Source organism: Misgurnus anguillicaudatus, chromosome 12 (assembly GCF_027580225.2).
Source record: "Misgurnus anguillicaudatus chromosome 12, ASM2758022v2, whole genome shotgun sequence".
Classification (NCBI taxonomy): domain Eukaryota; kingdom Metazoa; phylum Chordata; class Actinopteri; order Cypriniformes; family Cobitidae; genus Misgurnus; species Misgurnus anguillicaudatus.
This window is the reverse complement of record NC_073348.2, coordinates 24411469-24428240: the sequence shown is the minus strand read 5'-3', so window position 1 is coordinate 24428240 and position 16772 is coordinate 24411469. Positions and strand designations below refer to the sequence as shown.

General features: G+C 37.9%; 2 protein-coding genes across 3 annotated transcripts in view; one reads left to right on the top strand and one right to left on the bottom strand.

Annotated features, from left to right (window-relative positions):
• nlgn2b (neuroligin 2b) overlaps positions 1-16772 on the bottom strand; it is a 170974-nt gene that overhangs the window by 133961 nt on the left and 20241 nt on the right. The gene's annotated exons all lie outside the window — the stretch shown is intronic.
• Positions 6228-16772, top strand: part of fgf11b (fibroblast growth factor 11b) — a 53304-nt gene continuing 42759 nt past the window's right edge. Inside the window, exon 1 of the mRNA XM_055208634.2 lies at positions 6228-7449. Coding sequence (XP_055064609.1) covers positions 7257-7449 — 193 coding nt within the window. The 5' untranslated portion in view covers positions 6228-7256. The remainder of the gene's footprint in view (positions 7450-16772) is intronic.

Sequence of the window (16772 nt, the reverse complement as noted above, 5' to 3'; positions counted from 1 at the left end):
GTAAATATGGATCTTTTCAACACTCCGTTTTCTACATTTATAGTATTTTTGCAGGTGATATGTTTATCATGGTAAATGATTGTAATGGACACTGTAAAACAAAGCTAGTGTCGTGTTATTGTGAATGAAATACAATTTTGCCCATTAATCAACCTTTAGTGACAGAAATGTGGATATTCATCATCAATCCTTCATCATTAGAGGCCTAGGTGACATTGGATGAGTGGAGCAACAGTATTTTGCCAGAGCTTAACTCATTTAAAGGGCACCTATTTTATTGTTAAAAAAACAATGTTATTTTGGGTATTTTGTACAAAACTCATTGACCTGAAAAGCGTCCCTGATTGGCCAGCTAATCTGTATGTTGTGATTGGCCTGAATACCTCTGACGTCAGCTGGAAATGTGACGCTCATGTTTGAAAGATTCGCTCACAATACAAATAGGAGTTAACTTACAGGCTGTGAGTCAAAGCGGAGGAATTATGATAATGTCAGCAAGGCTTTTAACCGGTTCACGGAATGAAAACGAAAGCCAGAAACTCTGGATGTTTTGTAAGGAACAGAAACGTAACCAGAAACTTCAACAGAATCGGAACAGAACCGTTTATTTAAAATAATGGTAACCAATTAATACCATTATTTTTTCATTCTTTAACAAGATTTCTGTGCAGTATGACTCAGTGAAGTTTACTTCCGGTCGTCGTTGACTCATCGGAAAAATGAGAAGCTTGCCACCAGTAAGTAGCCTACTCAAATGAAATGTTAACACTTAAGTGATTTTAAACAATTTAACCACAAAAAGGCGCTGAAGTGAGCAATTTTCTGTTCGCACAGACGCACATGCAGTTGCATGTGTCCGGTCCAACTCCAGTCAGACATGATCCTCACTATGCCCTTCAAAGATCAGAACCCTTGATGAATAAACTTGAGAGAGAGTTGCGCTACTGTGTCTCATACTATAGTCTATTAAAATACATTTGGCGAATAAATCACTGAAAAAAAAACGTAATTTTCACTTTATGTTGGGTGACTGTTTATGCTGCATCTTCTTCCCGAAAGGCTGTTTGAAATTTGTCCTCCGTCTGTGTGTGTACGCCTGTTTAATTGCACTCAAAAGTGCATACACGGAGAGACGCGTTTCAAAAAGCAAGCGAACAATCTTTCAGTTCTTGACAGGACACAAACAAACAAAATGGCCTCGAAATACCACAGTATTCTTTTTCTAATAAAAACATTTTTTGAATTGTTTGCCAATAAATGACATGACAGAAATTGTCCTTGTCTTAATTCATGAATAATGCTGAAATAAATGTAGGCATGTCAGAATTACAGTTATGCCGCTTACATAATGTAGCCTTTTTTAATGTTTGATGACAAAGATAGGGACTTAAGGAAAATTATGTAGACTAATAATTTAAGTTTAAAGCCTACTTATTTGTATGTCCCACAGCTGACATGAAACGATATTAACCGTTTCGGGAACTTTATTTTTTGTTCTAACAGGAACGTCAATTTTAGGGTTGAACCAAAAACGGAAACGTTAAAATACTGTTTCTATTCAGAACGAACCAATTGGGAAAAAATTTGCTTCAAAGCCCTGAATGACGGTCTTGTCCACATCAACAGGCCCAGGAAGTAAACTGTTGCCTACAATCCGTGTGTTTGTTGAAATCCAAGAAAAGAGAGTTACGTTGGAGACGATAAATCGCATCATTGTTACTTTGGGGTATGTATCTTTTGTTAACATGTATATATCGTTAACATGTACGAATACACACTTACATACCAAAGGAAATTTAAAATCGTGAATCGGACGATAGTTGCTCTTTAAAGTTCCCTATGGTGAAGTCCATTCAATAGAACGTAATAAAAAGTTCACATATTCTAAACTGAGATGCTAAAAAATGAGGTAAAGACTAAGAGTGATCAACGGAGACAGAAAAATTATATACAAACATACACATGGACACACATACAATGTAAAAAATGTTTTTGGGTGTGTCCTTTAAAATGCAAATGAGCTCATCTCTGCATTAAATGGCAGTGGCGTGGTTGGATAGTGCAGATTAAGGGGCGGTATTATCCCCATCTGACATCACAAGGGGAGCCAAATTTCAATGACCTGTTTTTTCACATGCTTGTGGAGAATGGTTTAGCAAAACGAAGTTGTTTTTCACGCATTTTCTAGGTTGAAAGAAGCACTGGGGACCCAATTATAGCACTTACACATGGAAAAAGACAGATTTTCATGACATGTCCCCTTTAAAATTTTGAGTTAAAGGCGGAGTCCATGATGTTTGAAAGCCAATGTTGATATTTGAAATCACCTAAACAAACACGCCCCTACCCCAATAGAATCTGGACCTTCGGTTGATAGACCCGCCCCACACATACGCAACCCGGCATTTGATTTGATTTGATTGGCTATAAGTGTGTTTTGGTAGTCGGCCCGTCTCCTTTTCCAAAGCGTTTTTCAAACATTGTGGACTCCGCCTTTAATTTACCTTAAAAATATTAGTTGACAACACATTTTTACAAATTTTGTGGTTGAATTAACTCAAAAATCTATGGCAGCATTAACACTTACTTTTTTAAGTTTTAAACTTTTTAACTAACAAATCTTTTTTTACAGTGAACACTAATCTGGTGGTGTCAGTGAATCACTGTAATCACTGTCTTGGTAAAAATTAGCAAATAAATCTCTATTAAGATGCTGACCCAAAGGTCGTCTAAATCATTTCCAAAACAAAAGTGGAAATACCACGCACACTTACATAATGGAGGGGATTACCGAAGAATACCTCCTGTCATCTGTTTAGCCAATGATGAATAGAGGAGAGAGAGAAAGAGAGATAAGAAAATGGGAGACAGAACTGGGCCAGCCGGGTCGGGCTGATCTGTGCCTACAAATGGGGAAACAGAAGAGGAGGGTTGTCCCGTGTTTGTCAGGGAGGTCAGCGAGACCTTTAAGGAAAGTAATTGCTTGGGAAAGCAGAGGAAGGTTAAACCACGTATACAGTAAATGTGCAAAACAAACTATTCTGGACTAATATGTCTAGGATAAAAATGTGAAAACTGCAGAATATTCCTTCTTATATCCACCGACAGACATAGAAAAGTGTTAAAAAGATGTTTTGTGAGATGATTTTGCGCTCAAAATAAAATATCAGAATACTTAGTTTTAGAAAATCAATTACAGTTTTACATTTATTCATTTAGCCAATGCTTTCATCCAAAGCCACTTACAAATGAGAGACCATTTAACATTTTGTCAGTAAGCCTAAGCGTTGTCAACTAAAACAGTGTACTACAATCACATTTATTACTGTAAAAACATGATATTTTATTATATGGATATAATAAATATGGAATCTAGCTGACACCAAGTTACCACAGTTTTACTATAGTGTTTATACATTAGTATAATAATATAAATAAATATAATATCTTTAATTTTGAATAGCAAGTCATATGGACAACAATGACCCAACAATGAGAAGAAGATTTTATGAATGATTGTATAATGTATAAAATAATCAGTTGGCCATTTTTGTCCAAGTGTAGGAATACAGTTGAAGTTTTCTATCTTCCCCTTCTAGCTTTCTAGACAATACTTATTAAATTATTGCCGTTTTGTCCCTCCTTCTTAGCGGCCAGTAACTTTAGCTGTCATCTGACAATCAGCATTTGACGGATTGTGACCTTGCTTGTTGAGGCGACGTCATTTCTAAACCCAAGCTAAATCAAGACGACACTTTCTTTGTGCTTTCACAGGAGGTCTCTGTAAAGGTGCCAAATAAAATTTAATTGAGTGACAGGCCATCTGAATAGTTGATTTATTGAAAATGCACTGTATAGTTGAATTTTTTTTCACGTCGTATAAGCATCTTGCTATCACCACAACGGTAAACAGCCAAGACAGATTCAATTACACCAGGCGCTTTTAAACTTCTTAGCATTGCATATCCATTTAATCAATGGCATTGCAAAGCAATTTGGCTGAGAGGTAATAGTTGAGTCCCAAGAGGTCTTTATACTGTATTTTTCTGTATGTTGTATATTTGTGTCAACTTTTTTTGTGGTATAATAACTGTCTTTGTGCCCCCCAGGCCACTATGATTTGGCCATGTAAGACTGAGATTACCATCTTGAGGGGATCTTGGAACAACATTCCTATCAAAGAAATACAATCCTGACCCTAAAAGCTTTCCCTAAAAATGCACAGTCCTACAAAACTTATCTAGTACCAACCAACACAGATGAAATCCAAAAACATCTTACTTCGCAAAATCATCCATGTGTGCATGAAAGACCATGTTTGCATGCTCCTGCATTTATTGCATTATTTTGTATTTGAGTATACAGCCGCGAAGACAGCTTGTCATAGCCGAGAGCACGGCATAAAGGAGACACTTTACCTGTCTCTAACTGTTTTGTCACTATTACAGAGAAACAGCCTCCCATCCTGTCGCACACGCTCGGTGCCTGTCTGTCTCTTTAAGCGAACCGCCCCTCAGGTCCCGTTCATTTCACATGCTGTATTTGCAGTGCCAAGAGACTGGAAAATACACCAAGATAAAGAGAAACTGCAGCGATGCCAGAAAGAAGAATGAGGAAGGGTGAATCAAGCAATGAAGTAAATGAGAAAAAAGAAAAAAGAAGAGAAAAAGGGGAGTGAGGTGTTGTTCCACATTTTAGCGAGCTGACTTAAAGGATTAGTCCATTTTTTTCCAAAAAAATCCAGATAATTTACTCACCACCATGTAATCCAAAATGTTGATGTCTTTCTTTGTACAGTATAGAAGAAATTATGTTTTTTGAGGAAAACATTCCAGGATTTTTTTCATTTTAATGGACTTTAATGGACCCCAACACTTAACAGTTTTAATGCAGTTTAAAATGGCAGTTTTAAGGGACTCTAAACAATCTCAAACAAGTCAACAATTTGTCATTTTTGGCAAGACAAATAAAAAATATGCACTTTTAAACCAAAACTTCTCGTCTTCCTCCGGCTGTGTGACGAGTCAACGCGACCTCACGTAATTGCGTAATGACGTCGGAAGGTCATGTGTTACATATATGAAACGCACATTTGCGGACCATTTTAAACAATAAACTGACACAAAGACATTAATTAGAATCATTTAACATACAACAACGTCGGAACGGTCCTCTTTCTCCACACTGGGGCGTAGTTTCGCATACGTCATCCATGACCTCTTGACGTGATGACGTATTACGCGAGGTCGCGCTGGCTCGTCACACAGCCAGAGGAAGACGAGAAGTTTAAAAGTGGTTTAAATGTGCATATTTGTCGCTAGATAAGACCCTTATGCCTCGTTTGTGTTCGTTTAGAGTCCTTCGAAACTGCAACCCTAAACTGCATTAAAACTGTTAAGTGTTGGGGTCCATTAAAATGAGAAAAATCCTGGATTTCTTTCCGCAAAAAACATAATTTCTTCTCGACTGAACAAAGAAAGACATCAACACCCTGGATGACATGGTGGTGAGCAAACTATCTGGATTTTTAAGAAAATGGACTAATCCTTTAATGTCTAGTGCATACATAGGGAACTGCCTTTAAATGCAGCATCCCTAAGTCACCAATTTGAAATCTTCTAGGCTACAACTATATAATTGTGTTAACTTACTATATTTTAGCTAGTTGCTACGCTATATATGCAAAATAAACTATTTCAATACATTTATATTCAACAGTTTTACAATTTTGTACTGTAGTTTTATTGAGCTAATTGCAGTGCATTCTGGGATTGCCTTATCGGCGATGAATATATGCAAAGCTGTCTTCTATTCCGGCTAAAACGAAGTATCTTAGGAGGCAGTGTAATTAAGATGTTTATCAGCCTTCGTATGGGAAAAGTCAATATTTTAAAATGTTCAGTTAGAGCAAAAGTGTCTGTTTGCGTTACTTTTATTCCCTCAGCAAATGTGAAACGCTCCCAGCGCAAAGACTGCATGGAACTAAACGCTAAACCAATAAAAGTGGTACAACCCTAATCCGGTAAAAGTGATTGTGTACACAAAGATGTGTGTAGACGGAGGATGAGTGCGTGCGTACTTGGCAGTGATAACCTGCTCCGAACGCATGACTGCGATGTTCTTCCGGTGACTGAAAACTGTCACCATTGGCAGCTCACACACTCTCTCTCTCTCTCACTCTCTCTCTTGCTCGCTCTCTCTCTCCTCCACACTACTCATCAAGGACAGTCATGTCGGGAGGGAGGAAAAGAATAGCGTTAACTCTCTCCTGTCTTTCTTTTCCTTCATCTCTCTCTCACTCTTTTCTCTCCTCCCTTGTTCTCATTCATCATTCTTGTTTCACTCCCTCTCTCTTTTCCTCCCGATCGCTCTCTCTCTCCCTCCCTTACTTGTTCTCTCATGAATGTCACCTTTACTGGTGGTAGCCGCTGGATTTGCGCACACACTCGCTGGCTTTGGGGTGGAGGGGGGGTAATGTAGGGCTGTGGGTAGAGATAGCGTGTGCCAGAAGAGGCAGACGGGAAATTTCTCTGAGTCCATTCTTCTTTTTGCCAGCTCTCGTTGTGCGACTCAAGGCTTTGTCCGTCCCAGCAGCCGAAGCAGAAGTGCCTTTGGACGTCGGAGCGGTGGATTACCAGTCTAAATGATTATTTTTTCAACACGAGTAAAGTTAGCCACAGGGACTGTAGGCTGACCATCTGCCTGGATCTGTTCCTGATCTGAATAATCCTGCTAGCGGTGAGGAACGAACTTTCTGGTCAGGACCAGCAAGGAAGCTCTACGTTTTTCTCCGAAACAGCGTGCTAAACTTCAGCTTTGTCAATGTTGTCGTCTTCACGAGAAAAGACATAAGGGGAGGGGAAGTGAGTGGAGCAGAGGGGGGGCAAATATGTCGGCGATGTCGCAACGATGACTTCGTCAGCCTCTTTCCGTGTCTTTTTGGGGAAATGTGACGGGGTCGATTTACGCTTTGCGGATTCGTTTCACTGTCGACATGCATTTTGCGAAACAAACATAATGAAGGGCAAACCATGGACAGGTTGTGAGTGGACCAGAACTTAACATCTTTCCGTTTTGGATTGGGACACACAGAGACAAGTGAGGAACCTACACTCATTCTCAGTCGCCAGTCAAGGTTTGACCCTTGACTTTTTTATCTTTGTGCTGCTGGTAAGAAAAGGTAAAAAGTGCGTCAAGAGAGGGTCTCCTAAGCAGACAGCGACCCCCCTCCCAAAGGTGAGAGGGGGGGGGAGAAGATGGCAGCTCTTGCCAGTTCTCTCATCAGACAAAAACGGGCAGTCAAGGACGACCAGGCCAACCGACCGATAGCGAACAAACGCAAGCCGTGCCCCAAGAGCAACAAGTCTCTTTGCCAGAAACAAATTCTCGTTCTTATATCAAAAGTACGGCTATGTGGCGGTCACAGAGGAAGAACAGACAAAAGACCGGGTAGGTAGTGTTTTATACCAGTAGACTGGTTAAACTAGTCACAAATGTAAAAAAGTTTTGATCTAATGCTACAAACTGATGTCATCCTTCATGGTAACTCCATTGACACTACAAACACTCAAGTTTTCTGGGGTACAGCATGAATGCAAGCATGCAATGCTCTGTCTCTTTAAAATAATATTTTTTAGGTCACCATAAAGAGAAATACTAAGCTCATTTAGATTTATTTTAACTTTTATAAGAAAAGACAGAACAGAGCCAGAAGAGGTGAGCCCTTAAGGTGTGATTTATAAGCGTCCCAGATGCATTCTGGTACACACCACACACACAGACACATCATCTCCACTATGTTCATGCACGAGCAAGCACATCAGCGTATTACTGCAATATCTCACTTAATTTCAATTGTTTTGAAAGAAAAATTGTTGCTCAGTTGTGACATTAGAAGTTGGACACCGGCCATGTTTTAGTGCCAGTCACCCTGCCACTGGTCAAACATAAAAAGACAGCATGCGCTCGGATTACAGCACTGATATTGAGACAAAAGCCCTGTGATTGTTGTGCCAACCTACAGGGCATCAACGCAAACACCAGTGACCACAAGTCTGCCCAGCGGTTCATGATTTATTGAAATGAAAACATGTTGGGTGTTATTGGCTTTGCTTTTGAATTTGTTGTGTCTTTGGATGGAAATGGGGACCGAAGTGCTTATGTAAATATAGAGTTTGACGATGAAATTGACTCCGCAGTCTGAGCCTGATTTATTGCACAGTGGATAAAAGAACTGTCAACGCAAAAACAAAACTGAAGAGGGGGATAAGGAGATAAAGCAGTGAGTGAGTGAGCGAGCGAGCGAAAGAGAGTGGGTGTTTTGTACGTAAATGAAAATGATTATAGTCAGGGATATTAATCTGTTTTTATCCGTCGCCCTCACTATTGAACGTGAAATGCACCACACTGCAATCATCATGAAAATAGGGGTAGAAACAGAAATGTAGGAGAGAACGAGAGACAGAATGAGGAAAAACTGAGAAAACAAGAAAGAGAGAGAAAGTATATTTGTATTTTTTATGGCTCTGCTAGCCCATCATGCTCCTGGGACTGTATTCTGTAATATTTACATTCCTTTGATATCTACCAAACACATTATCACATTACTCTAGCGCCGTAGGATAATGTGGTTGAAATGTATTTCCACACAAACAAGCGTATACAAAAACAGGCTCAGGCGACTCCATATATTTGTGGCATTATTATTAGCGTAGGCGAAATTCCTGCCACGGCTCCATCCTCATCCAAGAACTTCTGAGCACCTCAAGCAGTGACCTTTCAGAGTCATGCTTCAAAATCTCAACACACACCGCTCTGGGTGAACCGAAGCGGCCAAAATTGACAAATTGGTTGGCGACGTTAGGGCACAGCGGTGGAGTATCATGGTATCACTGCTGCATTGTCAGGTCAGTGATCTGTGGGCATCCATCACGACATTGCCAAGCCCATCTGTACCTTTCTCTGGTTTAGGACGGGTTTGCTAACGGTGCTAAGATGGCGGCATGGTCTCGTACCCTCTTGGGTCGGCGCTGAGTCTACTGGTCTCTCGATCGATGCAGCTCATTCTGTATACTGATTAATCAATGATTACGCTCTCCATTTGCCCTGTGCCCAATTTCACACAAGCTGGAGATGTAAATGTTAACCACACACACAATTCTCCTAATGGCATGGGCTGTTTTACACCTTTACATTTTTATGAAGCACTTGGCTTCATGTTTGGTTTAAATTCAATGACAAATCTGGTTAATATCAGTGATGGACTGCGTTCATACAGTCAATGTTTGGAAAGGACAACCGTGTTTGCTCACAGGTGTGACCCTATAGTGTCAAGCTCTAAAACAGGAATGACAACTGTAAATGTATCATGTCTCTGTAAAGGTCCAACGCTAAAAATGACTAACAAATCAGAAATATTGAAAAGAGAGAGAGAGGGGAGGTCTGCAGATGTGCAAGAACAAGAATAAAGCAGCTCTGCTCACTGGATTCAGACTAAAGGAGTTGCTTGGGACATGAGGACGTGGCGCTGGAGGAGGACAGCATTAAGCTGACCGTTGAAGATGTGCTCTGTCTTGCTTACTCAACAACACCTGATCACACCGCACAGTGTTAGGTAGCCTCTCGTCTGAGTACTCCGAGTGCCAGGGGTCAGAAAGAAAGAGTGAAAGAGAGAGAGAGGAAGAGATAGTGACAGGGAGAGGAAGGAAGCGAGGAGGAAGGTGGACGAAAGGAAAAGAAGAGATGGAAACGCAAAACACGAAGGCAAAAAAGTGAATCAATGAAGAAAACGGATGAGAAAGTGAAGAATTACAAGAAACAAAGCAACAAAGTTTGATTACTTTGATTTCTTTTTACAATAATAAAATATGAGAGAATGTTCCGACAAGTACCGTACACAGAAGTTATATCACCTTAATAAATGTTTAGGGTTTAAAATCTGTGTAAATCTGATATTAAACGTCTTCTCAGTTCGCCACTCAAACCACAGAAAAATGTGTTAGAAGCCACCAAGCCAAATCTGAATGATGTCACCACAGAAACCACGCCCACTCGCGGGAAAGCATCTTTCTCTTTGAACTTTTAAACACAGCTACAACTCGAGCAGATGTCACAATTGTGTTAGGGGCGGGGCCATGCTCTGTGGCTCCAGTGTGTCATCGAGCTACAGTTTTAGCCCCGCCCAAATAATCCTGAACACAGAAATGTGGAAAAACTGTTTAAAGATGTAAATCCACAATTCACTACATAGTTTACAGTCTTTGTAATGTGTTTCAGCAATACAGTTCTTACATTGTGTGTTTAAAAACAATTCTTATGATTTGACTTTACACAGAAGGTAACCCAGGGCTCCAGACTGCGTCTAAAATCGTTGCATTTGCGACTTAAAATAGTAATTTGCGAGTGATATTTTTGCAGAGGTTACTATTTAACAAACATGATTGCAATATTTTCATGTTCAACTTATTAGGAAAAGAAGAAAAAAAAATTAAATATTTAACGTTATCCTAATGTGGCACTTAAAAAAAAAATGGTAGCAAACATAAGTAAATGGATTATTTATATGACAATAAACAATATAGTTTTAGAACATTGATTCTTGTTAATGTTAATGGTGCGCTAACAGTTAAAACTCGATTTTATAAATGTATTAGTAAATGCTGAAATTAACATGAACTAAGATTAATAAGTTGAAGTATTGTTCATTGTTAGTTCATGCATAAACTAAATGTTAACAAATACAACCTGTATAGTGTAAATATTGTAAAGTGTTAAAAAATTATTTGATGCCTGTTTTTGCCTGATACTGTAGGAGGGTCAATGACGTAACGTTAAGTATGTTGAGTCTGTATGGTTCAATTAAATGGAAAAGGGTTAAAATTTTAAAATGAATTTGCAGATTACTTGCAAATATTCTCTTTTTTGAGGACCAAGTCTAAAAGTTCTGGTTTTATTTCATTTTGAATGAATATTTGGGGGATAATTGCAAAAATGTCAATGTGGTGTAACCGGTCTGTGTCAATTGGTGTAGCTAGTATTTTTTTAATGAAAATATAAATATATTCATAAAAAAGTGGAATAAAATATAATCATCTACTTTAGTGTATGATTTTTTTACATACATTTGTACATCAATTTTTCAAAGATTATTTAGAAAACAGAGCTGTTTTCAGCATATGTCAGGACAAATATGACAAAAACGCATTAAAATTTACATTTAGAAATAACGAATAAAATGATATTTTAAAAAGTTTTTTTATGATTAGGCTTACATGCCATCAAGGAGGATAAAATATTTAATATTTCTCATTCTTTGGCGCAATTGGCGGTTATACCATTTGACATTTTCAGGTCGATTCAGTCTTAAAGGACTTTTGTTTACAAAGACGTGAAACTCACAGAGTGGTCAGGGGTGTTCACTGATATGCTCACACAAAAATCGCTGCAAAAGATACTTTCCAACAGGTGTTTTAGCATTCATTGTAAACTTGTGGACCTATTTTCCCAAACACCTCACACCCGTATATTCTTCTGTTGAGAGCTATATAAACATAACTATATTATCATCCACACCAATTGAAAAAACAATAACATTATGTTAATTTTATGCTTGGGCACTTAAAATAACATGGATGTACACAACATCCTGCTGCTTTAGCTTTCAGAAAGACACAAAGGGAAAAACAAAAACTTTTGGGTACGTGAGACTTTTTAAGGACGACAGGAGTTGGGAGTAGCTGTCGCTCTGTTGTCATCTGTTGAAGATACATTTTATTCATATTTTTGTAGGCATCTACAGAAGGCATCTATCAGTTTTCAAGCATTCTGAACATCGTAAAAGAGGACATTAAAACAATATTCAGCAACCCGATGAGCACCAGGGACCATATGGCAGTCTTATATCATTCATCAGCAGAAACATTTCTCTGAAATTTACATGATGGACGCTTTTATCTAAAGCGACTTACTGTGCATTACAAGATCTAATTTGAGTTAAAATCAGTGTGAATGGCCCTTAATTCTCTTACTATATAAGAAAACACTTTTCCGCATTGTTACATTACACATTTTTTAAGGAATTACTTTAGCTTTTTGTTTAACACGAGGCACTTTAAGCTGCACGTTTCTGCTCTTAAACATTTTAGTCCTTTTGACTTTCACTGTCAGTATTTCCTATAATGAAATTTTCTTCATTCTCCATTCATAGTGCTGTGACTACTATAAACAGTATTGATTATCCGACCGCCAGTACAGTCAAGCTAACAGTATTTTGTTTGTGCTCTCTGAGCTATCACACCGAGTCCAAGTAATTAACACAGTTCATTCATTAGATTGTTAGTCCACAATTGGACTAAAGATTAACAGCTCTGCGGTCCCTCTGGATAATACTGGAGACAGAAGTGGATGGAGAAATTAGTTGAGAGGAGAAATACAAATGACAGAAATGAAAGACATTGAGGCATCAGGTTACTAAGCGGTTAACACTATCGATCTGCGTGTCAGGGCCGGGTTGGACTATGCGTGATTGACCATCCAAAAGAGTTTAATAATGTGTCAGGGAAAAGAACCCAGATCTGACTAATAGCTCCTACTGCACACATTTTATCTGTGTTAACATTAACTCATTCTGGCATTAACTCATAAGGCATTCTCTAAGCTAACTGCAATGCTTCGCAAGATGCCCTTCGAAATGAATCGAGAGGTTGGAGATACTTTAACTAACTCTATTAATTGAATAATTAGCTCGCTACTCATCTGTCAGGTTCCCATTCAGCGCTCCGAGTTAAAATCTTAGTGATCTACAACGTCTAAAATGTCTTCCATATCTGCAATAGTGGAAGTTTCGAGCCAGACAAATCTGAGATCATCCGGCAATCACTGCTCACCACCATCTGTACGAAACGAATATCCGATTAGTTTTGCTTTCGCAGCTGCAGCCAAATGAGTTTCCCAGTCTCTTTTCTTGATTATGAGGATGCCAAACATACAAACACCAGCTTATGCTGTTACACAACCAAAGATTAAGAAGGGTTCGATAATCTTTCAAAGATTTTGTATTCTAGATGGAAAAGATAATTAAAGCTGATGGGACTGATGATTTTGTTATGGTGGGTTATTTCCGTGCAGCATATATTCCTCCCCTCAGGGTATGAACGCTGGACTTTAGCGTGCATGCGGATGGAACGGATGGAAAGTTCCATTAGTTCTGAAAAGATCAGATTAGGACTAAATTTGTCTGAAGGATATGAGAGAATATGCAGTTTTTATATAAATGCCATATGCCTTTGATTAGAACTGTCAAGTAATGCTAGAGGAAAGACTCGCATGTATTCAATGATCTTTGACAAAAACATCTTATATGTGACAGAGCATAACATAATCACTATAAAAAGCAATGAGATACCAAAAATATAGGGAATGAAGTACAAATGCAATGATGGATTTGGTATTTGGGCAAACATCTAAAATTAGTTGGGGAAGCAAAGCTTAGTAATTGCAGAATAAAGAATGCTTTATCTATTTGGGGCTTTTTGGATATGCAAAAGTAAATGCATGACCACCAAACATAGAACGTTTGTAGGGGCATTATATAAATGTGTTTAAATAGATTGACTGTATATTTAGGAGAAAGGGCTGGGTTTTTATTACAACCCATGGTTGGGTAACAACATCGCAGCATTGTGTAATTTTTAACCCAACCAGGTGTCAAGAATTATAAAATTTAGTCTGATTTCTACTTTGCATGGTGAAATATTGGATTATGTGTGTATGATTCTAACCAGTCTCACAAAGTTTCGTGAAATAGTCACGTTTTTTAAAATTCTTTTTCGTGCTATTTTCACGGATTTTCACGTTTTTTCGTGATCGTATAACGAATTCCTGTTTTGGTGTGATTATCACGTATTGGTTACTCAACTGCTTTTTCCTATTTTTAAACCATTGTCGCTCCGGTTTAGGGTTAGATTTTGGTGCTTGCATTAGAATGTCACTTTATACATTGGTTTATACTATTTTTTTTATATGTCGCCTGGCGTTAGGGTTAGAGTTGGGTTTAGGTAGAGATGTCATTTTATGTAAATCTAACCCTAAACCGAAGTGACAATGGTAAGAAAATAGGACAAAACAGTTGAGTAACCAATACGTAATAATCACACAAAAACAGGAATTCGTTATACGATCACGAAAACCCCCGAAAATTCGTGATAATAGCACGAAAAAATAATAAAAAAATATGAGACTATATAACGAAATTTCTTGAGACTTGGCTGGTATGATTAGGCTATATGCATAAATTTCACCATTCGACAAAAGTCATACAATAATGTTAGAGAGACACAATTTAGAGCAGTGGATCTCAAACATTTTCCCTTCAGAAATTTGAGGACACAATTACAATTTGAATGAAACAAAACATAACATTTTACAATGTAGTGCTGTTGGTTACACTGTAATAAAAGATTTTGTGGCTTAGTAAATTTAACTAAATAAAATGAGTAAAGTTCTAAATGAACACATAATTTAGTAAATTCAACTAAAATTTATCATGTTAAATTTGTAAGAATAATTTTTGGTTGAAACTACATGAATTATTTTAGTAAATAAAACTAGCAGTAGACTAAAAATAATATAGGCTGTATTTACTTAAAAATATAGTGCATAATTTTGGTAGTAAATTTTACTTAAAAATGGGCAAATGCTTAAATTACACAGTTTGAGAAGCACTGATTTAGAGTGACAATAATCTTATTATCAATATATTGAACTGCACATGGAAACTAAAAAAAAAAATGCACAGCCATCAAACATCAAAGAAAAGCAAGGGTTTATGGGAATCCTACTTAACAGGGTCTGAAGATAACCAAAGCTTAATGTAATCTCGTGGAAGTTCTATTGAGTTTTTAAAACTCCTTATTGGATGTTTTCAAGCGCCAGAGTAATGCTTTCTGGACAGATAAACCATCTGTAAAATGTGAAATAAGAGTATTAGTTCATCCAAAAATTAAATATTTACTCAACCTCTTGGCATTTATAACCAGTTTGCTGTTTTTGAGCTTTGAGGAGTACAAAATGGGGAATTATTACTACAACAACAGTTTGTAGTGACGTGGGCCTGTTTAAAGGTATAGTTTCACCCAAAAATGAACATTTTGTTCAAAACCTGTATACATTTCTATGTTCTGCCGAATACAAAGGAAGTAATGTTTGTAATCAAGCAATTTTTGAGCACCACTGACTTCCGTAGTATGGAAAAAAATACCATGGAAGTCAATGGTGCTACAAAAACTTCTGTTGTGTTCATCAGAACAAAGAAGTCTTCACAGGTTTGGAGCAACTTGAAGGTAGGTAAATAATGACAACATTTTCATTTTGCGGAGAACTATCCCTTTAAGCCTTAAAAAGCACACACAAAAAGACAATTAAAAGTAAATTATACAATAAAATGTATGCATTTTTTAAATCCTGAATGTAAACTTGAACTTAAGATGCATGTATGCCTACATAATGAAAAACAGCATATAGGTTGGAAACAAAATATGAGTGAATATACCTTTAAGAGCTCAGTTGTTACTTTGCCATCAACAGTGTGCTTGTTAGCGCAGTTACAGATCACATCATACGGACCAAGGAATGAATTCTGGCACATTTGGTGACTAAACTGAGACCACTAGAGCTTTATTCACCCCTAAACGATGAGTAAACGCATCAGAAATGGAAACACCTTCCTGGCCTCTTTTCTCGCTCCCTAATGACATTGCGAATGACAAAGAATTCCTTAATAGCCTCTCTCACACAGCGGTTGAAATTGAATTTGTGGATACTTTGATTAAAGCTGACAAGGACAGATTGAGTTTGACCTCTAACAAGATGGACACACAAAGGAGGAGTGTGTTGGAGAGGGCAGAGGATAAGGAGGAGCAGACCGAAAAGGTAGACGTTTACCTCAGTCATTTCTGAGCGCTTAAGTGCCTGGTGTTGACGTCATCAGCGCGCAAGGCTCCATTAATGGTGGGCCGCCATCCCAGAGACTCAGATTGCTTTATAGTTACACAGAACACGTCCTACTTGCAAGTACCAAAACCTTTCCGGCATGTTAAATCACCTTTCATTCAAATTCTGAACATTCAGCAGGGTGCCATACAGTATTTCAATGCTTGCTAGTCAGCATTTATCCAATCTCTCTCTGTCTCATTTTGTCAATTCAAAACAAAGGAATGGGCCGTTGCTGTTGTCTCAGGGGACGGTCCATGAGGTCTCTAATTGACATTGACAAAGTCATGTCAGACACACAACCCAAGAATAACAGGTCTGATGGAGCATTGATCTCTTAAAGATTAATATTCATACACAAGAGGGGTATTATGGAAATGAAATGTTCCCTGATAGCATTGTTGATTTTCATATGCTGTTTGTGTTGTTGTTGATACACTACAGAAACTATGCAAATCATTTAATGGCACAAACACGCCTGATACTTTCTTTAAAATGCAGAAAGTGCACCTGTGAGCACCATGTGCATGGCATTATAATGCCTTTCTTCATCATTTGGTGAATTCAGCTGCCATCAATAGAAAATGTACCTTAAAATGTAAAAATATCTCAAATACCACCTGCTTATTTCATCTAATAGTTAGCTAAACTAGGCAAATATCACTATACTGTAATTTGCGAATCAGACACAATGCATAAAAGAAAACTTTTAAATACAGGGCTATTTTAGTGTATTTAATATCTGGTTGTATTGGATTGTCGATGAAAAGCAAAGTGTGCAAAAG